The 23,012-nt window shown below is 47.3% G+C and overlaps 2 protein-coding genes across 3 annotated transcripts in view; both read right to left on the bottom strand.

Annotated features, from left to right (window-relative positions):
- Positions 4,532-12,093, bottom strand: LOC110256920. The gene is made up of 3 exons (XM_021074735.1): positions 11,881-12,093; positions 11,048-11,622; positions 4,532-7,776 (listed from the first exon to the last, which is right to left on the bottom strand). The coding sequence occupies exons 1-3, from the start codon at positions 12,091-12,093 to the stop codon at positions 7,473-7,475; spliced, it is 1,092 nt and encodes a 363-aa protein (XP_020930394.1). The 3' UTR covers positions 4,532-7,472.
- The window catches only part of NRP2 (neuropilin 2), a 118,071-nt gene continuing 109,817 nt past the window's right edge, over positions 14,759-23,012 (bottom strand). For both annotated transcript variants that reach the window (XM_021076239.1, XM_021076240.1), the window contains exons 16-17: positions 19,802-19,852; positions 14,759-18,094 (exon numbers count right to left, since the gene is read on the bottom strand). In XM_021076239.1, the coding sequence (XP_020931898.1) occupies positions 17,787-18,094; positions 19,802-19,852 (359 nt within the window). In that variant the 3' untranslated portion in view covers positions 14,759-17,786. The remainder of the gene's footprint in view (positions 18,095-19,801; positions 19,853-23,012) is intronic.

Here is a 23,012-nt window from a genome sequence, read left to right as displayed (position 1 = left end):
ACCCACATCCTCATGGATACTAGTCAGGTTATTAACCCACTGAGCCACAACTGGAACTCCCAAATTGCTAATGTTAAGATTTTTAAAAATCTTAATTAAAGATTGGAAAATGTCCTTTTGGCAACCAAGTCACACCTTTCCTTCTACAACTGGTTCCTCCAGATGTGGCAGAGGAGTGATTTTTGCTTACCTGGATGATTATTCTTCTGCTAAATTCATAGCTACATGTATCCCAGCTGTCTTAATTCCTTTCCCACTACCTGGATATTGAATTTATAAAAATCAGCCAAACCTCTTTTTTCTCTTAGTATTTTAAATTTGAACAAGCCAAACAAGTTTTGAAGCATTTATTGAGTAGTGTTACTTGACAATATAACACAAATACATTTAGGCCTTCAAGGGCAATATATTAAACTGATCTGCAAAATGTTCCTCTTTTACTATATTCAAGACATTTTGTTTTCACTTGCCAGTTCCTGATGAAGAAATTAAATATTCGTTTTGTTTCATCTCCAGCTTCTGCCTACTGGGAAAAGATTCTCTAGCAATTATCACAAAGTGTCAACAGAATGAAAATCATTTGGATATTTTGTTAGTTGAAGGGAGGGGCTGGATTGTCATAATGAGGTATTACTTGTATAACATAAGAATTATGGTAGTCCATCAGTTGACTAGTGAGTCATTCATTCATTCATCCATTCATTCATCATTTCAACAAATATACATCAAGGACCTACTTTGCTTTGTAGTGTTCTAGGTGCTGGGAAGGAAAGATAGATATGAAATTGGCTTTTCCATCAAAGTATTTGTCAGAATTTATGGAGGATAAATGCAAGACAATATAGATGGTACATGTCTATGTACAGTTTTCTCACAGAGATACTTGGTTCCTGAGGTCCTAGGCAATTCAGAAGGGGAAAAATTCCCAAGGTAATGTTGGGATTCGGTTTGACTTTCATAATATTTCTACCCCCAGTTCGAATTGAGTCCTGGAGTCTTCTTTTCTCAACGAAGGAATGCCACCATCTGCCTCTGACCTTGACTTTGTGTGCCTCTGGATTATTTTCTTGATTTATTGGTACTCCTGGAAGTAATTCCTCATCGGTCCTCTTAACAACTTCAACCTTTTACATCTCTTAGAGAGCTTGTGGGAAGCCTTGAGAGAGCTGCTCCCAAGAGCTGTCAAGTTGTCAGAAATGGAAGAAATGTTTCCAAAAAAAAGGGGTGCAGGCCCCACCGAACATTACTGTGGGTCTTAAGCAAGGGTGAACCTAGCATTCATTCGACTTGATGGCATGAAAGATTGCATAGCCCCACTGACACAAATGAAGGTGGGCAGCCTTTACTTCCAAATTAGCCCAACTGTGTTCCGGACAGAGGAAGATTCTGTTGCGTAAAATAGTTGAGAAGAATGATTACGTGTTTGTTCAATGTTATGTAGATCATTTACATTAAAACTGGGGGGTTCCCACCTATGGGCTTTGGAGCCAGGACATCCTTGTTCCAATCTGGCCCCAGCCTTTACTCACAGAGTGATACCAGGCAAGTCACTTTTCCTTTTTGGATTTCAGTCTCCTTATATATAGCATGAGAAAAACAGTAAAACCTACCTTCCAGGGAATCTTGAGGATAAAACCAATAATTCCTTTAGCACATTGTTGGTTCCCTGATACATGCGAACTATTACAATTATTCATAGTTCAGAAGCACTTCACATTCTGCTTCCATTTCTCAGGGTTGCACCATTCTGGAGACTTGTGAACGTGTCCTTTTAAACTTAAACCATGTTATTACTGATAATTACTGTTACTACTGATTCATTCATCCAACCCATGCATTTAACGAGACTTGGAGTCCCTCTGCTCACAACAGTGGCACTTATTACAGGGTGGCTGTGAAAATGGGCACTGCCCGTGTGCCTGAGACCTAGCAAAGTCCAGAAAGCTGAAGAGAACCTGGCAGCTCACAGAATGAAATACATTTTTTTTTTTCATTTGGCTTCCTAGAAATCGAAGTCCAATGGCAAGTGCAAAAGTGATGAGAAAGACGGCAGTTATGGCTTCAGTTGTTACAGTCAATTGCTTCTGTTCTCCAAGCTCCTTCCTGTCCCAGGGACCCCCACGTAGACACATGGAACCACTGAGAAGTGTGAATGGGAGCCCCCATATGCCTTGGAGTCTGCGTGGGATTTTCTGGAGCCCTGAGAACTTTTGTAAATTATTTTCCTTTTTCTTTTAATAGCCACTTCCAAGGCACGTGGAAGTTCCTGGGCCAGGGATCTAATCTGAACTGCAGTTGTGGCAATTTGGCAGCATTTAAACCACTGCACCAGGCCAGCCATTGAACCTGCATCTCTGTAGCAACCTGAGCCACTGTAGTTGGATTCTTAACCCACTGTGCTGCAGTGGGAACTCCCAATTTTTTTGGCTTTTTAACTAGGTAACTCATCCACATGGCTCATACATTAGAAAGTATACAATAGTCATCACGTGGAATTTCTCCTTCCTCCTAGTACTCACCACCCTCATGCATAAACCTCATTATTTCTTATTTAAATTTCAGGTTTACTGCTTGGTAGCATCCCAGAACACCTGGCTTCATAGGGGTGGAGAATGAATGACAGGGACCCATGGTCAGGAGGGCTCTGAACTTGGCCTAATGCTCTGCTCTTGCTCTCTTGGAATTCTTGACAGTTTTTGAGCATCCTCAGTTTCATTTGTCACTGGGTCCTGCACCTTACATAGCCTGTCCCACATGCTAGACATGGTTCTTCACTTTGCCTTTTTGCTTAACTATAAGTCTTCAAGATCTTCATATTTCTATATAAAGAACTTTCCAGAGTTCTCTTGTGGCGCAGTGCGTTAAGAATCTGGTGTTGTCACTGCAGCAGTTTGGGTCGCTGCTGTGATGCAGATTTGATCCCTAGCAGGAAACATTTCACGTCAGGAAAAAAAAAGAAAAAAGGAAAAATGTAAAGGAGTTCCCATTGTCATGTAATGGAAATGAATCCAACTAGTGTGCATGAGGATATGGGTTCCATCCCTTGTCCTGTTCAGTGGGTTAAGGATCTGACGTTGCTGTGAGCTGTGGTGTAGGCTGGCAGACATAGCTCTGATTCGACCCCTAGCTGGGAACTTCCATATGCTGCAGGTGCAGCCCTAAAAAGCAAAAACAAACAAACAAACAAAAAAAAAAACAAAAACAAAAAACTTTCTTCTTCAATTATTATTATTATTATCATTATTATAGCTGCCCAGTAGTCTATCCTTGAGGATTTGAAAATATATGTATAGCTACTTTAGGAGTCCCCCAGGGATCCTTGTTTCAATTTTCCAGTCCTTTGATGCTTTCAAACTTGGTTGAGAGAAGTACCAGAAAAATCTTCCCTCTAGGTGAATCTCCCATTCCGCCTGCATGGTTTTAGAAGCTCTCAGGGGCAACCTCTTTACAGCCCTTTGGCCAGCAGTGCCCCCCACAATGGGTTGTTCCCTGCCACCCCCATCCTACTTTACCTTTCAACTCCCTGTTACAGAGATGCTTGACGCAGAATCACCTGAGCTCCATCTGTCACCGCAAACCACTTCTGTCTTTGCCTTTCTTTGAAGACAAATAGTTTGGACTGAAGGATATAGTGGCCACCAGAGACCCACGTTTAGAACTCCCCATCCATTCCTTCTTTATTTCTCTGAATCATCATTTCTAAATAAATCTAAGGTCTTGGCTCAACAATTTGCCTATTTTTGAGAAGACATCTGAGGCCCTCCACCCCTCCAACCAGAGTCATGTCCTGAAGCTCATAACTTCTTTTGAATCGGACAGTACCTCAGTCTCCATTCCGGACCTGTATCTCCAAAACCCCCTCTGGGAGTTAGAGATGAGTGCCCAGTCCTTCAGGAAACAGCCCCACATAGTAGGACGTATAGCCTTTCTGAGCAGCCTTCCTTTTGGAGAGAACAGAGCTTCCTCTGAAGCCTACATTCCCTGAGAGGCTGGTGCTGGGGGCCTTGTACCTGGGCACATGTCCGGCCTGCCACCTGTCCTCTGGCCATGGCTTGGGTTTGAAGTCATGGATGCATGTCATTGCGTTAGACTTCGTTGACTCAGTGTGAGCGGTAAATGATGGCAGCTATCCTGCGGAGCCCAGAGAGATGCTGGCAAACAGAAGTGCATAGCAGCCACTGGGTCTTGGCCCTTCTAACGTGCTGGATGCTGCACCCACTGGTGTGCACTCATGCAGCACAGACCCACAGAAGTGAATGGTGAGGCAAGTGGGTGGGGCAGGTCCACCGCATTGCTGCGTTACCGCCTCTGTTCCCCACCAGAGAACCACAAACCCCCAGGGGCTTACCGCTCCTTGCTTCAGTCAAGCCGTGCTCTCGGCATCTGATAGGAAGATTATCTAGATGCTAAAAAGGCACTTTGGAGTCCAATTCCGCTGCCAGGGAAAGCTTCCAGGTGCTCTGAGACTCCACCGGGAGAAAACAAGGCTGCAACTCCAAAAAAAGCGGCACATCCACTACTCTGGTCTCAGTACACTTGATTTGTTTAGTTTATTTGAATATATGATAACAGAAGTGTGGGGTGGCAAGAGCTAATTAAAATAAGAAAGAATGATCTTAAGAGAGAAAGGGGGAACAGGCAAAGAAGCTGTAGATGGTTTCTCCCCACACCTGCCAGCAATTAATTAATCACTAATCCGTTCATTATTTCTAACTTAGGAATCTCTGTCCCCTGGATAAAAAAAAAAAAAAAAAAGGTTATTATTTTTAAATGTCTAATTAAGATGTGTTGAAAGACAATCTCTAAAATGGGTTTGGCCAGCTAATCACATCTACAGTGTGGTTGGGGGTTGCTGAAGTACAGTCCTGGGCTGCCTGGAATTGGAAAAAAAAAATCTTTTCTCATCAAAATGCTGAGCCTTGAAGCCCTGTTTTCCTCCCAGCTCACTGTGTGTTGCTTCTCACTCCAGGCGTGGAGGGGGCAGGGGCAAGGACAGAGTGAGAGCATCCGCAGTGGTCTCTTCCTCCTTCCTGCATGGAGCGGGGTGGTGGTGGGGGGAATGGAGAATTTCCACTGCAGTCGGCCTGGCCTCCTGGTTGGAATATCTATATTTATAGCAGCGTTACTGAGACATCATTCATGCTCCGAAATTCACTCTGGATTATATTCACCCACTGCAATTCACTCAGGGCTGCATCTCCTCTTTGGCTGAGGACAGGTGGATGGAGTTCTGAGTTTTGGATATTTCCATCCTGAGCCAAGGCCGGGTGCCAGGTCCAGCCCAGAGCCACACAGCTGCTTGTGGCCCTGTTTTTCTATTACCTGCTCGCCCTTCTCCACTCTTGGCAGCTGGGGATCTTTCCCCAAAGTGATTTACGGCGCTGTGTGTCAGGACGGGTCTGACACTGATTGAGTCCCTTATCTTCCTCCTGTGTCCTCCCCGCTGACAGCCTCGCCCCCAGGTATCAATCAGTGCAGCAGCTCCCCACTCCTGGGTGAGCCAGGGGCTGTCAGGGATGTGCTCTGACTGTCATCTTCATCAGAACTGCCACCTGCCCTTCACAGCTTAAAGAGTCTCTTTAAGGCTTACAGGGGAGAGGAGCTGCATAAACTGCCACAGCTTGGGACGATCCCGTGCGTTTCGCACAAATTTGAGGAATGTGGTCCCCAAATTGACTCTTTGCTAAAAGGCAGCACAGGGGACATTTATCCGCATCAGCTATTCAACCTCCAAATCCCCTTCAGGATGTTGAGGGGGTGGCGGCAAGCTCCCCCCCCCCACCCCGCAATTGAACATGACGTCCTCTTAGCAGGGGCTAGAGTCACAGAGCGAGCTTTGCGAATTCTAAGGTGGGGCTTTAGAAGAGGGCACATGAGGATCATATAGGAGAAAGGGACATAAAGATGCCAAATGAACCCAGGAATGGCGGGTGTGGAGGTGTAGCCCCCGAAGACTCCACAGGACACTAAAACACCGGAGCTGCACAGAATGAAACAGAAAGAAGCTCCGTGTGAGCCTGGCTTTGGAATCGGCCCCAAATGCAGTGACATTTTCTTTTTTGGCTGCTTTGAAAAAGGAGGAGAGGAGAAAATGTAGACTCTGACATTAAAGCTGGATGGGGCTGAGACAAATTGAATAGTTTTGAAGGTTTCCCCAGCACTGGGGAGTCCGAGGGCATGTCTCTCCGGCGCTTCCGCGAGAGGCGGGTTCTCTTTTCCTTAAGCCCAGAGAAAGCTGCAAGATGAAATGGCAGCTTTCAGTCCAGGTCCTGGCAGGGCAGTTTAATATTTATCATCGTATTGGCTGGGGCTCCTCACCCCCTCTAGGTTAACATTTGCAACAAGAACTTGACTGTGCCTCTGAGTGGTGAGGGGCTTGGGGCTTGGGGCAGGGGGAGGCCAAGGGGCTGAGCTTCTTGCTCTCTGGCAGAAGGTACCCACAGACAGCCCCATCCCAGGTCGAACCAGGCTGTCTCTGCCTGGCTTTGCATTTGACTTTAAATGCAGATCCAGCTGGCTGACACCCCCCCCCCCCACCCGCCGCATGTGAATGGCATCTTGATGGAGCAGAAATCTCATTAAAGAGCTATTGACCCATCTGTCTGCGAGCTTTTGACTCTTTGCTAACCTTCTGCTTGTGGCCTGTGATTCCTGAACGTGGGAAGTGGTCATTGGAGAAGAGATGAGAAAGAGGAATGAGGCAATGACGGCATGTGACACGGACTAGCAAGGACTTAAAGGCCACTGGATCTATAATGTCCTCTTGGCCACCACAAAGTGGAGACTCCTTGTCCCCAGGACCCCAGCACTTTGGGGGCCAGAGTGGCTCCAAAGCCAGCACGTCTCATTCACCTTCGCCTCCCACAGTCTCCAGCATGGCTTCTGGGCTGGCACCCACGAGAATCTACATCTGTCTTTGTCTATGTTAGGAAAGGTTAGAAACACAGGAAAACCTGGGGGCCAACTGACACAAGAACTGGACACATCTATGGGGAACCACACGCATCCAGGATGGAAGCAAATTCCATGAACAGATTAAAAAACATGACTTATTTTGTTTTAATGCCACAGACATTTAACGCCACCAGTGCCAGACTACAGTGGTCATACCTGGTTCAGATTGCAAGGCGAGAATTTCATGTGGCATGCAGGTCGAATCTGCTTCCATTGGCTTTGGCTGCCACCATGCCCCCCTTTTTGATTAGTATAGCTGAATAAACTTCCCCCGCCTTTGGGTTCTGCTCCCACCATGCAACACAAATTGAAAAAGTGGGGTGGCAGGCGGCAGCAGTGGGGGCTGGGCTGGGGAGGGGACCGCGGGGACCTTCCATCTTGTTAATGTAAGACTTCCTTATGTGATGGGAGCCGGGAGCAGCCTGTAATGAATTTCTCCTCTGGTAATCATTCACCAGTGCATTGTGACCCGTGTGTTTTTGCTGTGCTACACATTTCCAGACTTTCGCAGTGACTTGTCAGCACCTAGTAAAAATGAATTGGACACGACCCATCTCTTCATGCGATGCCCTCCCCAGCTGCCTTTCGTCTCGGTTGAGAGAAGGAGTAGGTGGGACCACCTGGAACGGCAGCCGTAGACTTCGAGGCTGTGGTCTGATTCCAGGCCCATCTCGCAGGCAGAATAGCGCGGGCGTGCCAAGTCTGTGGGTGCTTTTGTTACACTGAGCCGTGTTCTTTGGTCCAAATGGTTCCAAAGTGGCCTTTGCCTTTTGCACCTGTTGTTTCTTGCTGCACGATGAGCTGTGCAGGCAGTTTCTTTCACTGAGAAGACATGGGTGCAAATGGTGGTACAATTAGGCATCTGGGCACCCCATGGGTTCTTACCAACTTTGGTGTGAAGATGCATTGATGGCGGGGGACAAGGCTATTGTCTGAGTCATAGGCATGAGCGTTGCCATCTGCAACTGTAATTCGAGCCACGTGGTCAATCGTAAGAAGGGGTTTATAACCGGCTTTTACTGCATTTGTGGATCATGATGATTAAACAACAGATGGGAAACCCAACCAAGATTTCTAATCTCTACCTCCTCACTGATGGAGTGAGTGAGGGCTGAGGGAGTCACTGCATGGCCTGTGTCTAGAGCTGAGTCTATAATCAGGACAGCTCCCCCCCCTCCCGGTTTTCTCTACTTGGTTTGTACACTCTTTCTTATCAGACCACAGACCACTTTTGCTTTTGAAAGGATGGTCCCTGAATCTTGGGAATGTTCCAGGAAGCCCATGGTGAATAGGAAGTTTCTCGATTCCGGTTGCCAGATAAAATACGGGCTACCCAGTTGAATTCCAATTTTGGATAAATAATAAATAAACTTTCAGTTTGGTATATCCCAACTATTACATGGTATTTTCACTTGGAGGGAAAAAAATGCATAAAAAATGTGGTAAATTTACATATCATAAAACAGACTATTTTAGCCCTAAGAACAATCCAGTGGAGTTACATACATTCACAATGTTGTGCAAGCATAACCACTATCCATTTCTAGAACTTATTCATCATGCCAAATTAAACAATAATACCCCATGAACAATAATACCCCATTCTTCCCCCCTGCCCCCCCAGCCCTTGGTAACCTCTAATTTACTTTCTCTTTGAAATCTGCCTATTCTTGGAGTTCCTGTCGTGGCGCAGTGGTTAAAGAATCCGACTAGGAACCATGAGGTTGCGGGTTTGATCCCTGGCCTTGCTCAGTGGGTTAAGGATCCGGCATTGCCATGAGCTGTGGTGTAGGTCGCAGACTCGGCTCGGATCCTTTGTTACTGTGGCTGTGGTGTAGGCCAGTGGCTACAGCTCCAATTAGACCCCTAGCCTGGGAACCTCCATATGCCACAGGAGCAGCCCTAGAAAAGGTAAAAAGACAAAAAAAAAAAAGATATCTGCCTATTCTTGGTATCTCATATTAGTGGAATCATACATGTTCCTTTTGTGTCTGGCTTAGCTTGCCTTAGCATAATATTTTCAAAGTTCATCTATTTTGCAACATGTTTTGGAATGTCATTCCTTTTTAAGGCTGAATAATATTCTGTTGTATGTATAGTTTGCTTTCCATTCATCTGGTGATGGGCATTTGGCTTGTTTTCACCTTCTGGCTACTGGGAATAGGGCTGCTATGAACATTGGTGGGCAAATATCTGCTTGATTCCGTTTCAATTCTTTTCTTTTTATGGCCACACCTGCAGCATATGGAAGTTCCTGGGATAGGGGTAGAATCAGATCTGCAGCTGGGGCCTAGGCCACAGCCACAGTAACACTGGATCTGAGCCGCATCTGCAGCCTACATCACAGTTTGCGGCAACGCCAGATCCTTAACCCACTGAGCAAGGCCAGGGACTGGACCTCCATCTTCACAGAGAAAACATCAGGTCTTTACCTGGCTGAATGAGAACTCCCTGGCTTTCAATTCTTTTGAGTCTATGTATTTGGAAGTGTAATTGCTGGATCACATGGTAATTCCATGTTTAACAGTTGGAGGAACTTCCCTACTGTTGTCCACAGTGGCTCATGGTATTTTTATTTGTTAAATCTGGTGACCTTCCAACTTTTCCAACAGTATTTTATTTTATTTTATTATTATTTTTTATTTGTCTTTTGTCCTTTTTTAGAGCTGCACTTGCAGCATGTGGAGATTCCCAGGCTGGGGGTCTGATCGGAGCTGTAGCCGCCGGCCTACGCCACAGCCACAGCAACGCCAGATCTGAGTTGCATCTGCAACCTACACCACAGCTCACAGCAATGCCGGATCTTTAACCCACTGAGCAAGGCCAGGGATCAAACTCGCAACCTCATGGTTCCTAGTTGGATTCGTTAACCACTGAGCCACGACAGGAACACCTCCAACAGTATTTTAATCTGTGTATATGTACTTATTTATTTATGGCTGCACCTGTGGAGTGTGGGAATTCCTGGGCTAGGGATCAAACCCATGCCACAACAGTGACAACACCTAATCTTAATCCACTAGGCCACAAGGGAACTCCCTATTTGCATATATTTAACCTAAATTATCATATTTAAGCAAGTAGTGCCCAGCTCTATACCAGAACTTGTGGGCATAATTTCCCAGTTCAGGCTCTAGAAAACTTACTTCCACATTTTCCATTATAGTGAAGCACAACAGCAATAAGAAAGAATTAAATCAGTGACCTTTTAGTCTGTACAAACTGGGCAGCTTGATGCCTGCCAGAAAGGGGAGTTTATACAAGTCATTTCTTCAACAAATGTTTTTTGGGCTTGCACAGTGTCAGGTATGAGTTGGGGGTCCTGATACAAAGGTGAATGAGATGCTTCTCCTTTATCTTCACTTTTGCTCCAGCCGGGTTTCCCTCTGCCTCCGAATCTCTGCACCTGCTGGTCCTTCTGTCTGACACGCTCTGCCCCTGCACTGCTTATCATCTGGCTCACCCAGGGATGTCAGGATGCTCAGGGGCAGCTTCCCTGGCCCTCCCACACACTCCCAGCTCTCTGAACTTCACTCTGTAGCTCCTGCCATGATTGTCAGGACAGATTTGTGTGGTTATATAAATGACCTAAGCCTCTCTCTCTAGATTGCAAGCCCCCTGAAGGCAGGGTCGGCTGTGTATACCATTGTCTCCTAGCCACCTAGCAAGTCACATAGTAGGCATTTAACATAAAACAGGTTGATTATACGAATGAAGGCATGTCTACCATCTTCCCCTAAGAGTTAGTGGGAGATAGACAAGCAAGCATGTCAATTTCTATGTAAACGGCTATTGGTGAAGGGCTCTGGGAAAAAGAGCTGTTCTGTTGCAAGGGAGCTTGGATTTGGGCCAGCTCCACAAGAGAATTGTGCTGGAAGATGTGCTTCCAGCCTCTCTGCAGAGGGGAGGCATCTGCAAAGCTTTATCCTCATTGCTTTGTACAGCACAGATTCAGACAACCAAGCAGAACTACTTCATCAGCTAGTATGTCAGAGTTTGGGGCTCAAAATTCATTGAACACAAATCTTCACTGTACACCTGGAAAAAGCAAGATGTGCATGACCTTCCCAAGGTCACAGAACTAGAAGCATACCTGAGAAGCGTGGGTGCCCAGCTCTGGAACCTGTTGTCCCACCTCCTCAGTACTCCAAGTTCAAGGGGAGAGGCGCACTGGTAGATTGCAAAATCCTTTAAAGTCTTCTCTGAACTCCCCCAGGAGTTAAAAACAGTTGGCTGGAAATAGAAATGTGAATGCTCAAGGAGAGGTGAGATGAGAGGTTGGGGGAGGGAAAAAAGTGAAGAAAAAGGCAGGTCCAGAAAGGCCGTCTGCCAGAGCCCTGGAGTCAAGGCTTGGCAATGCGGCGGGGCTGCCAGCGGGCGCTCGGAAAGGCTGTGCTTCAATTCCCCGCGGAGGCAGTCAAAGGCTTCAGGATGGAGATTTATTATCGGCGCTGGGCTCCAAACCACCGCAACCTGGCTCTTGCTGGTTCTGAGAAGTCCGGGCAGCTGTGGAGGCTGCAGCCCGCCCTTTGCAAACAGAACTGTCCCAGTTTCCAGGGGAGGCTGGTTTGAATCTGAGTAGAAGAGGGTCCATGCCGGACCACAGCTGGCCGGGAAGAGAGAGGACACAGATGTTACTATCTGGATAAGCTGCAGAAACGACTTGACCTATGGCTCTCTCGGATGTCCCTCGCCCCATCTTCAGGGAGACTAGGAGACGCGCATCCTTCCGCCAGGAGAAGAGCAAAGGAGAAGGACTGGCTTCGGCGGTGGGCGGGAGCAGGCTTGGGGCTTCTGAGGGGTGGGAGTTCGGGGGCAAGCCGTGCCTCTGCTGGTGGGAGTTCGGGGGCAAGCCGTGCCTCTGCCTGCGTCCTTGGACTTCCTCGCACCTTCTCTTTGGTTGATGGGAACTGGCGTTAAAGTTACTGTGAAGCCGCGGGCGGCGGGAAGGGAGCGCCAAGGGCCCGCACAGGTAGCATTTCCTATTCTCACCAGCGCTTTCTTACCTCTCTCCCTATCCCACAGGGAAGACGTTTCCCTGGGAGTTTTGCTTCGCTCAGCCTGCGACTGGATCCTGAAGCGTGTGAAAACTGGAAGAGACTCATCTTTCCCTGTGTTCTTCAAGCTCCCCACCCCCATCGCCACCACCACCAGATGCAGAGGCACTTCGGCATCCAGATGGGTCCTGTTTCCCTCAGGGATGGGCCTGTTCCAACTTCATTTCGCTGCCTCCCCTGTGGATTGGGTAAACATTTCCAGAAGGATGCAGATAAGGAAGAAGAAGAAGAAGAAAAAAAAACCAACACCGCTTATGTAAACACTAGATGGCTAGGGACCAGGAGATATTAGTTTATTAGGGCTTTAAAAATACCCACAAGCTCAACTGAAGGAAAGCAGAAACTTGCTTTCATTTTAACCTCTGTTATTGTTCCTAGGGTCAGTAATGCCATACAAGCAAGCATCTCAAGAGACATGTGATATCATAAAGAGCGCAAGAGGGAGTGAGAGGGGAGCTGCAGAGAGACGGCTGGGGTGACCTTACTGGCCAGTGGAGTGGGGATAGGGTGCACTCCAGGGCTGCCTTTTTCTCTAAATTATTGAAGGCGGAAGAGTGATGCAAGACAGCACCTCCTCGCTCCCCTTGGAGACTCTTACCTGGCTCCCCAGTTTTGATACCGTTCCCCCTGTAGATGGCGCTTTCATTGCCCTGCTGTGTGGTGCTAGGAAAACAGCAAACTCTCACGGCAGGATCTTTATATGCTGTGCCTTCTATTATGAAAGCTTTCCCCAGGTACTTTGCTTAGCTAACTCCTCATCTTTTCAGGCTTTAGCTTAAATGTCACCACCTCAAGGAGGCCTTCCCAGATCAAGCATTTAGAGGCAGAGTTCTCATCAGGGCTCTGTAGAAAGGAATCTGGTATCCATGAGGACTCGGGATCCCTGGCCTCGCTCAGTGGGTTAAGGATCAGGTGTTGCTGTGAGCTGTGGTGTAGGTCGCAGATGCTGCACAGATCTGGCATTGCTGTGGCTGTGGCATAGGCTGGCGGCTACAGCTTCAATTCGACTCCTAGCCTGGGAACTTGCATATGCTGAGGGTGCGGCCCTAAAAAAAAAAAAAAAAGAATTTAGAAGTAGTGACCCTGGAAAATTTTTTTTTTTTTTTTCCAGGGCCCAGGGGCATATGGAGGTTCCCAGGCTAGGAGTCCAATCGGAGGTGTAGTCGCCGGCCAACGCCAGAGCCACAGCAATGCTGGATCCAAGCCTCATCTTCGACCTACACCACAGCTCACGGCAACGCCAGATCCTCAACCCACTGAGTGAGGCCAGGGATCGAACCCACATCCTTGTGGATGCTAGTTGGGTTTGTTAACCACTGAGCCATGATGGGAACTCCTGGAAATTCTTTTTAAGAAAAATTTCCAGGAATTCCCTGGTGGCTCAGTGGGTTAAGGATCTGGTATTGCCACTGCTGTGGTTGGGTTTGATCTCTGCCAGGAAACTCCTCATGCCCTAGGTGCAGCCAAAAACTAAACAAACAAACAAAAAAACCTAAAAAAATATTAACAAAGAAAGTTTCTAAGACATATATTGTATTATATCAGATTTATTGGGTTTCATTATGATGTGCTGTTGACTGCAAAACAGATAAGTTATATTTAATATAATTAACCCCAAACCTGTAACACCAGTAATAAATAGCTGTGTTTTGGAAACATGAACTCAAGTGACACAAATATTATCCCTTTACTATCTAGTAATTCTCTATTAGATCGCTGCATATATTGCCTTCCTCAAATTTACTAAAAGCAATCCTTATGTTTTGGCTGTTTGCTTTCCATCCGCTTCACTGGAGTGTGAGTTCCAAGAGCTTAGAAAATCAGGAATTAACTCAGACATTTCTTGAATAAATGATTGAACTGAATGTGAACGAAGCTTCAGGATGGGGGCAAATTCAGCTGCGGTTCTCTGCTTCAAGTCTCGTGTGTGTGTGTGTGTGTGTGTGTGTGTGTGTGTGTGTAAGTCCATAAGAAGGTTTTTCCCTTCCCCTCCTCCTCTGGCAACTTGTACCGTCTAGGAGTGTCTTTGACCTCCTTCAGCTTCCCGTGGCCAAAATCTAGTTTGTTATGAATCCCCAGGCGACAAGATCCTTAATCATTTTGTGAAGTCAGGCCGCTTTTCCTTTCTCCTGGGCCAGAGGCTCTTAAACTTGAATGTGCATTGGAACCCCCTGGAAGGCTTGTTAAAATGTAGATCCCTAGGTCTTCCTTTCAGAGTTTTTGATTCAGTAGGCGTGGGGTGGAGTCCGGGAATGTGCAACTCTGACAAGTTCCCAAGAGAGGCTAATGCTGCTGGTCCAGGGACCACATTTTGAGAAGCACTGCGACCTTGCAATCACCAGAGATATTGACAAGCTAATGTTTGAGCAGAAAGGAAGCAGCAGAAGTTGCAAGGGGCTGGCGTGTCTGCGGAGGAGGAATGTTTGTAGGCATCTCAGAAATCTACCAGGCAAGGCTTTGAGCTTAAGTAGCCCACCTGGCCAGGTAGCCTATTACATGTCTACATCATATTTTCATTTTACAAAAGGCCAGGTAGCCGATCTACCTAATGACTTCATATAAAAGTGCTGAGAAGCACTGTCCCAAGAGAATGACCCACTGTCTTGATTTGGCTGGGACTGATGGGTTTCTTAGGACATGGGGCTTTAGTGCTAAAATCCAGGAACATCTTAGGCAACCTGAGATGCTTTGGCCATTCCGAACCCAAGTCTTTTTGTCTCCAATTAAAAAAAAAACATGCAGAAAAATAATCTCTGGTATAATGTTTATTTAAATAGTAATCTTAAAAAGGCTTTATACAAATCATATAAACACAGTTTGACATTGTTGTTTATTTTTTACATTGAAGAATCACAGTAAAAGCTCTCAAGTTCCCTTGATCTGGCTCAGCCAGCGAATGGTCAAATACCTTTAACTGCAAACCTTGGAAAAGTTAACCTTCTGTGTGACAGTTTAACACTTTCCTTTGTTTTCTTGCCATTCAGGCTCATTCCTCGGGCCCTCATCTCTGTCAACTCCCCATCCCCATCTAGGAGAGGAAGCAGCCCGGTGGTCCTGTGGACCGCCTAGTCCGGGAGAGCGTGGAGGTAACGTGTCATTCAGTACAAGGCAAAAAAGGAGATCAATACTGTGAGCTGGGTTTCCCAAAGGGAAGGACTCAAGGAGATGGTCAGCTAGCCTACCTGCAGACAGGGACAACGAAAGCACGAGGGATGCTCCTGGGCAGGTTCCACTCGGGCCCCCGCTGTCTTTCTGGCTTAGAACAGACCAGCCTCCAGTGCTGGCGAGAGGTATCTACATGTGGCCCTGGGCAGCCTGCTCTCCTTCACCATTCAGAGCCCACTCAGGGCCTCAAACCAGCCCATGGTGACTATGGATACAGGACTGTTCGGGGGATGCAGGTTGAGCTGTACATACTTAGAGGTGAACTGCGGGCCGGAGACAGGGCTGGTCTTTGGGGGGCTGTAAAATGGCCCACAGGACAGGAGGGGCCAGGACGCCTGGGGCCTGCTTCTGAACTCTCTTCTTCTGCAGGCCAACTCTGGAAACCCCTGGGCTTGCTAGCTTCCTGAACACTGAGCTACATGGGAAGGCGGAGAGGAAGGTGGGCAAACGAAGAACTTGCTTCTGCGGCATGCCCGGCTCGGGGGCGGGGTTGGGGGGGGCAGAAGCGAAGCCCTTGGGCTTGACAGCTTTGCTTTGCATCTCTAACTATCACTGTGCCAACGAGTGCCGAGATCAGCCGTGACACTCGGGCCCTAGGTCAAAGTCACAACAACACCACTGAATCCCACGTGACCATTCACATACACAGTAGATACAGAGAACTCAAAGGCGGCCAAAGACACACACACATATGAATAAATAGCTGTCGGTATGCACTCTCCCTCCCTGCATCCGAAGCACTGGGACATTAACCATCTGAACGCGCATCTCCATACGTTAACATTGAAAGGAACCAGCCAGCCCCATTCGCCCCGGGTCTGAGACAAATGAAATTGTGGGTGACCATAGCAGCAGAAATGGTCTGACAAGTTTACCATGGATGAGCCACGGGCTGGGCATACTGTTTGGGCTTCCAACGTATTTCCAGCACGCAGGCAGTCCTTTGCCGGTACAACGAAATCAAGATTTGGATCTCGACGTGGACAGTCTTATCCTTCACACAGTCTCGTGCTATTCCTGATGCCTCCCCTTTCGAGGAGTTGAGTGTCCTCTAGGGCTATGACCACCGCTCGGGTGGCAGGGCTCACTCCATTAGTAGGATCAGCGGTGTGGGGGCCACCGGGCGCGGAGCCACCGGGCGTGAGGGAGAGGAACGCCTTCACTTGTATGATATTCACTGATTTCTACATAGAAGGAAAATACATCTTTTTCTTCATTTTTTCAAGGCACTTAATAAAAAAAATACATAAACTGGTGTGTGTGTGTTTGTGTGTGTGTATGTGTGTGTGTGTGTGTGAGAACAAGCCTCTCTGGGGCTGAAGCGGTGTCACCACTCTGGTCCATAGTGCTTGCAGACTTCCGGTTAGAATCAGCTCACAGCCATCCTCATTCTGATGCCTCTGAAAGGTGGAGGTGGCGGCTGTAACCCCGAGGAGAAGTCAGTTACTCGCTCATCAGAGAGATCGGTTCATTCGGGATGTCTCTTCCAGTCTGCTCTGTGTTTGCCATCACATGATCACAGAGGATGGACCTCTTCTTCTCTCTCCGCTGTGCTCCTTTCCTTCCAGTGGTCACCAGTTACATCTCACTGATAGAGAAACATACCAATCGCCTGTGTTTCCCCACCCCCATCACAGAGAATATCAAACAATGCTGTTTCCTGGGGCTTAGAGACCTGAGAAATGTGTGTGCGTGTGTGCCTATGTGTGTGTGCATGTGTGTGTGTGTATGTGCGCATGTGTGTGCACGTGTGTATGTGTATGTTTTAGAAGAAGAAGGAGGAGGAAGGAAAAGAAAAAGCAAAACCACCACCAGAGGCCCCACAAAGTAGCCTCACAGCCACAAATTCTCGGTCTAGATTGAATGAATGGCTCCTATTCACAAAGCATGTTAAGGCTTGTCCGCTTCTAACATGGAGGCGCTTCTATGGATTTTGACATGTGAAGTTTCCTTTCTGGTTTGTTTTAAATCACATATAAGAAAGAGCTGTCCATGCTGACCCTAAAATGGCAATTTTCCCCTGGATAAAAAAAGTTAAAGGCAACAACATCCTACTGAAATGCTAGGACTGGAAACGGCAGCTTGTCAAGTTGGCTGGCAGAACCTACACCACAGCAAATCCTGCAAGTCATAAGACGATCAGAGGACGGGAAAAGCTGGGCGGCCTTTGGGGGATGTTATTTCCTAAGGATGGAAAGTCTGAAAAGACCCTTTGCTTTCCAAGTGTTGATTAGAGAAGGCAGGGACTAGTGGTCACCACTCTGCTCTATACAGGAAAAGTCACTCTCTTCTGCCTCTGTGAGTTACCCGCAGACCAAAGAAATAAAATATAATAAGAACAAATTCACAAACAAAATAGAACTGTGACCCCCAAAGAGATGAGCTCCCGTCTGTCCAGCAGGGATGCAGCCTCGAAGTCCCAGGTGGTCATAACCCCCTGCGTGGCTGCCTCGGCCCTCCCTCTCGACCCGCCTGTCTGTCCACCCCTTCCGTATTCTGCATTGCTTTGATCGAGATTATGGCATTCAGTTTCCAAAGGGAAAAAAAATGTAATCTTCACTAGCCCCTCTTGCTGGAATGAAACGTCAGATGTGATGTGGGTGCAATCCGTCAGGCCTCCGAGCAGCACTTCTGGTGGTTCATCTTGACCTTGTGCTTGAGGCCGTCGTAGAGCTCGAAGTTGTAGTTCTCCAGCGTGGTGCAGCTGCGGGAGCTCAGGCCCGAGTAGGAACAGGTGCAGTAGAGCAGGAGCCCCGCACACGTGGCCCCCAGCAGGACGCCCAGCGAGCTCATGGCGATGATGGTGATGAGGATGGGATCCAGGGTGTAGAGCCAGCTCTTCTCCTTGTCAGCCAGAGGGGCCCCGGACCCGGAGGTCGGGGAAGAAGAGTTGCTCCAGTCCACCACCTCGTACTCATCTAGGATGCAAAGTACACGAGAGATTGCAGACACTACTCCTTTGAGGGTTAGATCACTGAGGCTCCCCCAGCCCAGTTCAGATGTTCTTCAGAGCCCAGGGCTGAACCCATAGGACTCTTGAACTGCTCTGCCTGGCTTTAAAGCCCAGCCCTGCCTCATCCTAGCTGTGTAACCTTGGACAGGTTATTTCATGTCTCTCTATCTCTCTTTTTAAAAAATCTTTTTAGGACCACACCTGCGGATTATGGAAGTTCCCAGGCTAGGGGGCAAATCAGAGCTATAGCTGCCAGTCCACACCACAGCCACAGCAACATAGGATCCGAACTGCATCTGCGACCTACATACACCACAGCTCATGGCAACACCAGATCCTTAACCCACTGATAGAGACCAGGGATCGAACCCACAACCTCATGGTTCCTAGTCAGATTCATTTCCACGGTGCCACAACAGGAACTCCCAATTCTGTTGTTTAAGCCACCCAATTTGCGGTGCTTTGTTATTGCAGGCCCAGAAAACCAATATGCTTATATTTTTATAGTGTGGCCATGGCATGACCACATCCATAGTGAATTTTGTGGGATTTCCTAATGGTCCCATGAAGAAGGCAGGGCGATGGCATAATTAAAAAACAGATGAGGAAACTGAGGTTTTAAGCCAGGGACGAGTAACTCACTCGAGTTCCCAGAGTTAACAAGCAGTTACACTTAGGAATAGAAATCAGGCTTTCTACACCATCACCCTTTCCTCTCTACTCCATCCCAGGGTCTCTGCTGCTTGATCCACTGCAGCCTCTCTGGGAAGGCCAGGCGTGCAGCTTTGCCCATAAAAGGAGCGTTAGACCGGGCTTTGCAGGGAGAGCCTGCAGCCAGTTAACAAGGTGCTGTTTGGGTTAGTTACTCTGTTTCTATAACGACACTTGACGTGTTTGATGAAGGTCAGGTGAAAAGCAGCTAACTCTATAAACGGCTCTTCTCTTGGTCTAAAGCTGTTCTTTGAGGGGAACCTTGGTGATCTCTCTTGGAGATCAGCTCTGGCGCCCAGAGATGCCCAGAGACACAGACCTGTGCTGCTCTGAGTCAGGGGAAGAAATGACATCTGTGTATTTGCTCAGCGCCCCTCTGGCCAGGACTCCTGCTTCAGCCTCATGAAATATGTGTATGTGCAGTGGGAAAAGAGTGCTTTCAGTAAATATGAAAATGCGAGATGGGCTGTGTGGACGGGAAACCTAAATCCTACAACAAGCTCCAACCTGGAGTCTTGGAGAGTGTGAGACAACTTCTCAAAAGCCACGTGACTGGAAAGTGCAGCAGGCCTGAGAGCATGTTCACACTGATGCTTACTGACTCTGCCCTTTTTGGAAGGAGGTCAGTGGGGTCAAGCAGTGACATGTACAGAGGAGCCTGGCTTTCACTTCTAAAGGCTTTCTTCAGATTCAAAGTTCATCAGTGTCACTAGCTGCCTGGAGGAGGAGACCTGGTTCAGATGAGGCAGAGGGAACTCGATAAACTTTCTCAATTTCCAATTTTGACCTTGACAGACCAATTGATGGTTTCTTCATTCCTCTCTGGATTCTTGTCCCTTATATATTTCTGACTGATAGTTCTAAATCCTGGCCCTCCAATACCCATGGCATTATTTTTGTGGATGTCTTTATAGCCAAAGTTGAATTTCAAGATTATCTGCTAAATCATAGCAATTCTCACCATCAATTTCATCCTCGTAGCCCTCTCTGCCATGTAGTTCTGGGAAGTCCACTGTAATGAAAAAGAAAACAAATAATCAAGTTGTAACATGTTCCATTGCCATGGCAATAAAGCAGCGCTGCCCCCTTCCTGAGAGTGACTTCCAGCCCTGCCAGCGGCCAGAGAAGCACATCTGCCTCTGGATCATTTAGTATGTCCACTACTGGATCCTTTCCCCTTCAAATGGCTTCTCTTTACTTCCAACAATAACCAGAAGAGCAGAAACAATAAGAAAGGTCTTTAGGGTGAGTAAATGCTCACCTGTGCCTTTATAATGACTGCTGCTTATGACCAAGGCCGGTCTGAGTTTTATTGAAGGCCGCTTGAAGGGCCCCTCATAGCCATCAGCTGTTGCCATGACTGTGATGCTGCTTGGTATAACACCCTGCCCTTCCTCCTATTCATGAGGCTGAGAGCCATGAAGCACCATAGTCTTTCTCCTCTGGATTTCAAATAAGCGTATGGTAATTTAAGGAAGTCACATTTCAATCATTACATGACTTAATGTAGAAGTAGAACAGGGAAGACGTATCATGCCTGCCCACCTCCACGTATCTGCGCCAATACCTCTTCTTCTTCCTTCCCAGTCTATTTTTCCTGTGGGCTTTCTTCTTGGTTTAGAATAGATCAAACATGGGCATCCAATCTGATGAGCCCAGGCTTGAATAGCGCTAAGTTAATCTACTCTGAATTTCCTCCAGTATTATCACTCTCTATCTTTTTTTTTTATGGTAATTTTTTTTGGGAAGTGGGGGGAATACAGGTCTCTCTCTATTCACCATGCTGTCCATCTTATAGAAATCGGAGTCAATGGAAATGACCTGTCTAAAACAGTAAAATATTTAAAAAAAAGAGAATCAAATATGTGGTAAAGAGCAGAGTCTTATCGTTTCTTCCTACCTCGCAAGTTAATTATGCCATCCTGGCTGTCAGCTCAAGATGGTGCAGGTGAACGTATGTGGCCCTTTAGGAGTTTTATTCAACCCAAAGTCAGGTGAACAAGCTTGTTGTTAGCACTATAAATTGATACCACAAAATCAAGGCTTAACACAACCCCCAAATTTCAAACAGCTAAAGCATCAAGCAAAAGGGAAAAGAAGAACTCCAGACCAGCCCAAACGTCTCTCTCAGGAGTACAACATCTTGGGGAAGATGTCTTTGACCATGACCTGACCTGAAGATCCATCCATCACTGCCACACTGGAAATCCAGCCTCTTCCTGGGGGCAGTGGTTTTCATTGTGTTAGAAGTCTGCCTCCTTACTGGCCAAAATGCTGAAGCACATTCTCATCCTCTTGGTCACCAGTAAAAGATGCAGAGGGCAACTTGCCACGACCCTACTTGAAAGGATGGATGCCGTGTGGCACCCAAACTCCATAAATCCAGCCTCTTCCTGGCATGTTCAGAACACAGAAACTGGCACCTGCAGGCCACTCCAGCTTCCCCACCTCAGTGCCCATTCCCTGCATTACCCTTCAGGCCTCTACAACACACACAGGCTGTTTCCTTGGAAGGAAGATGGAAACATGAATCAACAAGAGGCAGGTGGTGTCTGTCATAGAGATCAAATTGAACTTGTGAAAATCGAGCTTTTTTTTGTTTAACCTTTGAAAAAACAAACATGGAAGAAACCCATCACATTCCCAACAATTAGTCATTTTGAGAGGATGCTCACATGTCTTAACACCTTCATGGTTAAAAGATGCAGAACGTTGGATAAAAATAGGTGAATCAGCCGAGGACAAAGACCATGGGGCTTCTGCCAGTGACTTTGGGGCCAAATCCTGTTCCAGCTTTTAAGGATTCAGTCTCTGCCAAGGATGTGACAAATCCTTGGAGGTGAGAATTCCATCATGCTCCATCTCACATCTCAGGGAAGAACTCTTAGAATGCTATTGACCGTGGGCTGGAAAGGAGTGGATGTGGCATTGATCTTGGAGAAAAAAGGGTAAAAGGGGTGGAAATGATGATGAGAACATTCTGTCCCAGGAGATCACAGCCTCTTGTCTCTGCAGGCAGAGGGCTGGATGAGATGACCTCCCAAGAATGGGTCCATTTTCAAGGTTCTATGAAATGGATTGCCCAGATGTGGCTGAGATGTCTGCACCTGGAGGATCAAAGGCTACTTAAGGTGAAGAACACTTTAGGGCTTGACTTGGCTTTTTGCATAATCACGGCTCCCAGGAGTTTGGGTGAGTGGGAAGGGGTCAAAAAAAGGGATACATTAATCAACATTTTCAAAAGCGCATCTGTTTACAAAGCCTTAAAGAAAGAAAGGCACCCTGGGAAAAACCCAATAAAGGGAACATTTGCACAAAAAGCATTTTCCTGTGATAGCAGTTTTCTCTGGTCATATTCTTGATATCTGTGTTTGATTAAAAGCTCTCTTCCTCAAAACCTCTTTGCCCTTTACAGGCCACTTTCCTTTTCTGTTGAGCCCAGGAGGTAAACCTCAGCCTGTTTCCTCAGGATGCTGGCAGGGAGTGTGGTGGTTCACAGAGTCCGTGCAGTTGGAGCAAAGAAAAGGGAAGAGTGGGTTGGGGGAGGGGAAGAGGGGAGCCAGGAGTTCAAGGCAGACAGTGGAGGTGGCACCTACCGGGAAGGGGACATGACACAGGATGGAGACTTGGTTGGGGACTCGAGGCAGATGGCAAAAGAATGTGAGGATCAGGGACCTGGAATTAAGTCATTTTTTTTTTTTTTTTGTCTTTTCAGGGCCGCACCTGCGGCATATGGAAGTTCCCAGGCTAGGGGTTGAATCAGAGCCACAGCTTCTGACCCTCACCTCAGGCACAGCAACATCAGATCTGAGTCGTGTCTATGACCTATGCCATAGCTCATGGCACCGCTGGATCCTTAACCCACTGAGTGAGGCCAGGGATCGAACCTGCATCCTCATGGATACTAGTCAGGTTTGTTTCCACTGAGCCACAACGGGAACTCCGAAATTTTTTAAAATGAGGATAACTTGGCAATGACCCTCCAGGACTGTTTTAGTGGATGGGCGCGTCTGTCAGTATGAGGCGGATGAGAAGCAGTGGAATGTGCCACACCTTTCGAGAACACAGGTCAGGAATGGATGTTCCCACCCACACAACTTCCACTTTCAACCTCTGTGCTCATACGACCCCGTTTCTTTCTGGGTCCCCATGTGGATTCAATCTCAGGCCAG

Source organism: Sus scrofa, chromosome 15 (assembly GCF_000003025.6).
Source record: "Sus scrofa isolate TJ Tabasco breed Duroc chromosome 15, Sscrofa11.1, whole genome shotgun sequence".
Taxonomy (NCBI): domain Eukaryota; kingdom Metazoa; phylum Chordata; class Mammalia; order Artiodactyla; family Suidae; genus Sus; species Sus scrofa.
The sequence above is the reverse complement of the archived record's forward strand: the minus strand, read 5'-3'. Positions and strand labels throughout refer to the sequence as shown.

Excerpts from the sequence above, each read along its gene's own strand:
- LOC110256920 (XM_021074735.1), bottom strand. The coding sequence starts at position 12,093 with ATGGGGGTGGGGAGCTTGAAGAACACAGGGAAAGATGAGTCTCTTCCA. Across the intron at positions 11,623-11,880 it reads CCGCCGCCCGCGGCTTCACA|GTCAAGTCGTTTCTGCAGCT; the intron begins GTAACTTTAACG and ends AGAGAGCCATAG. Across the intron at positions 7,777-11,047 it reads TGGGCACCCACGCTTCTCAG|TGAAAGAAACTGCCTGCACA; the intron begins GTATGCTTCTAG and ends ATGTCTTCTCAG.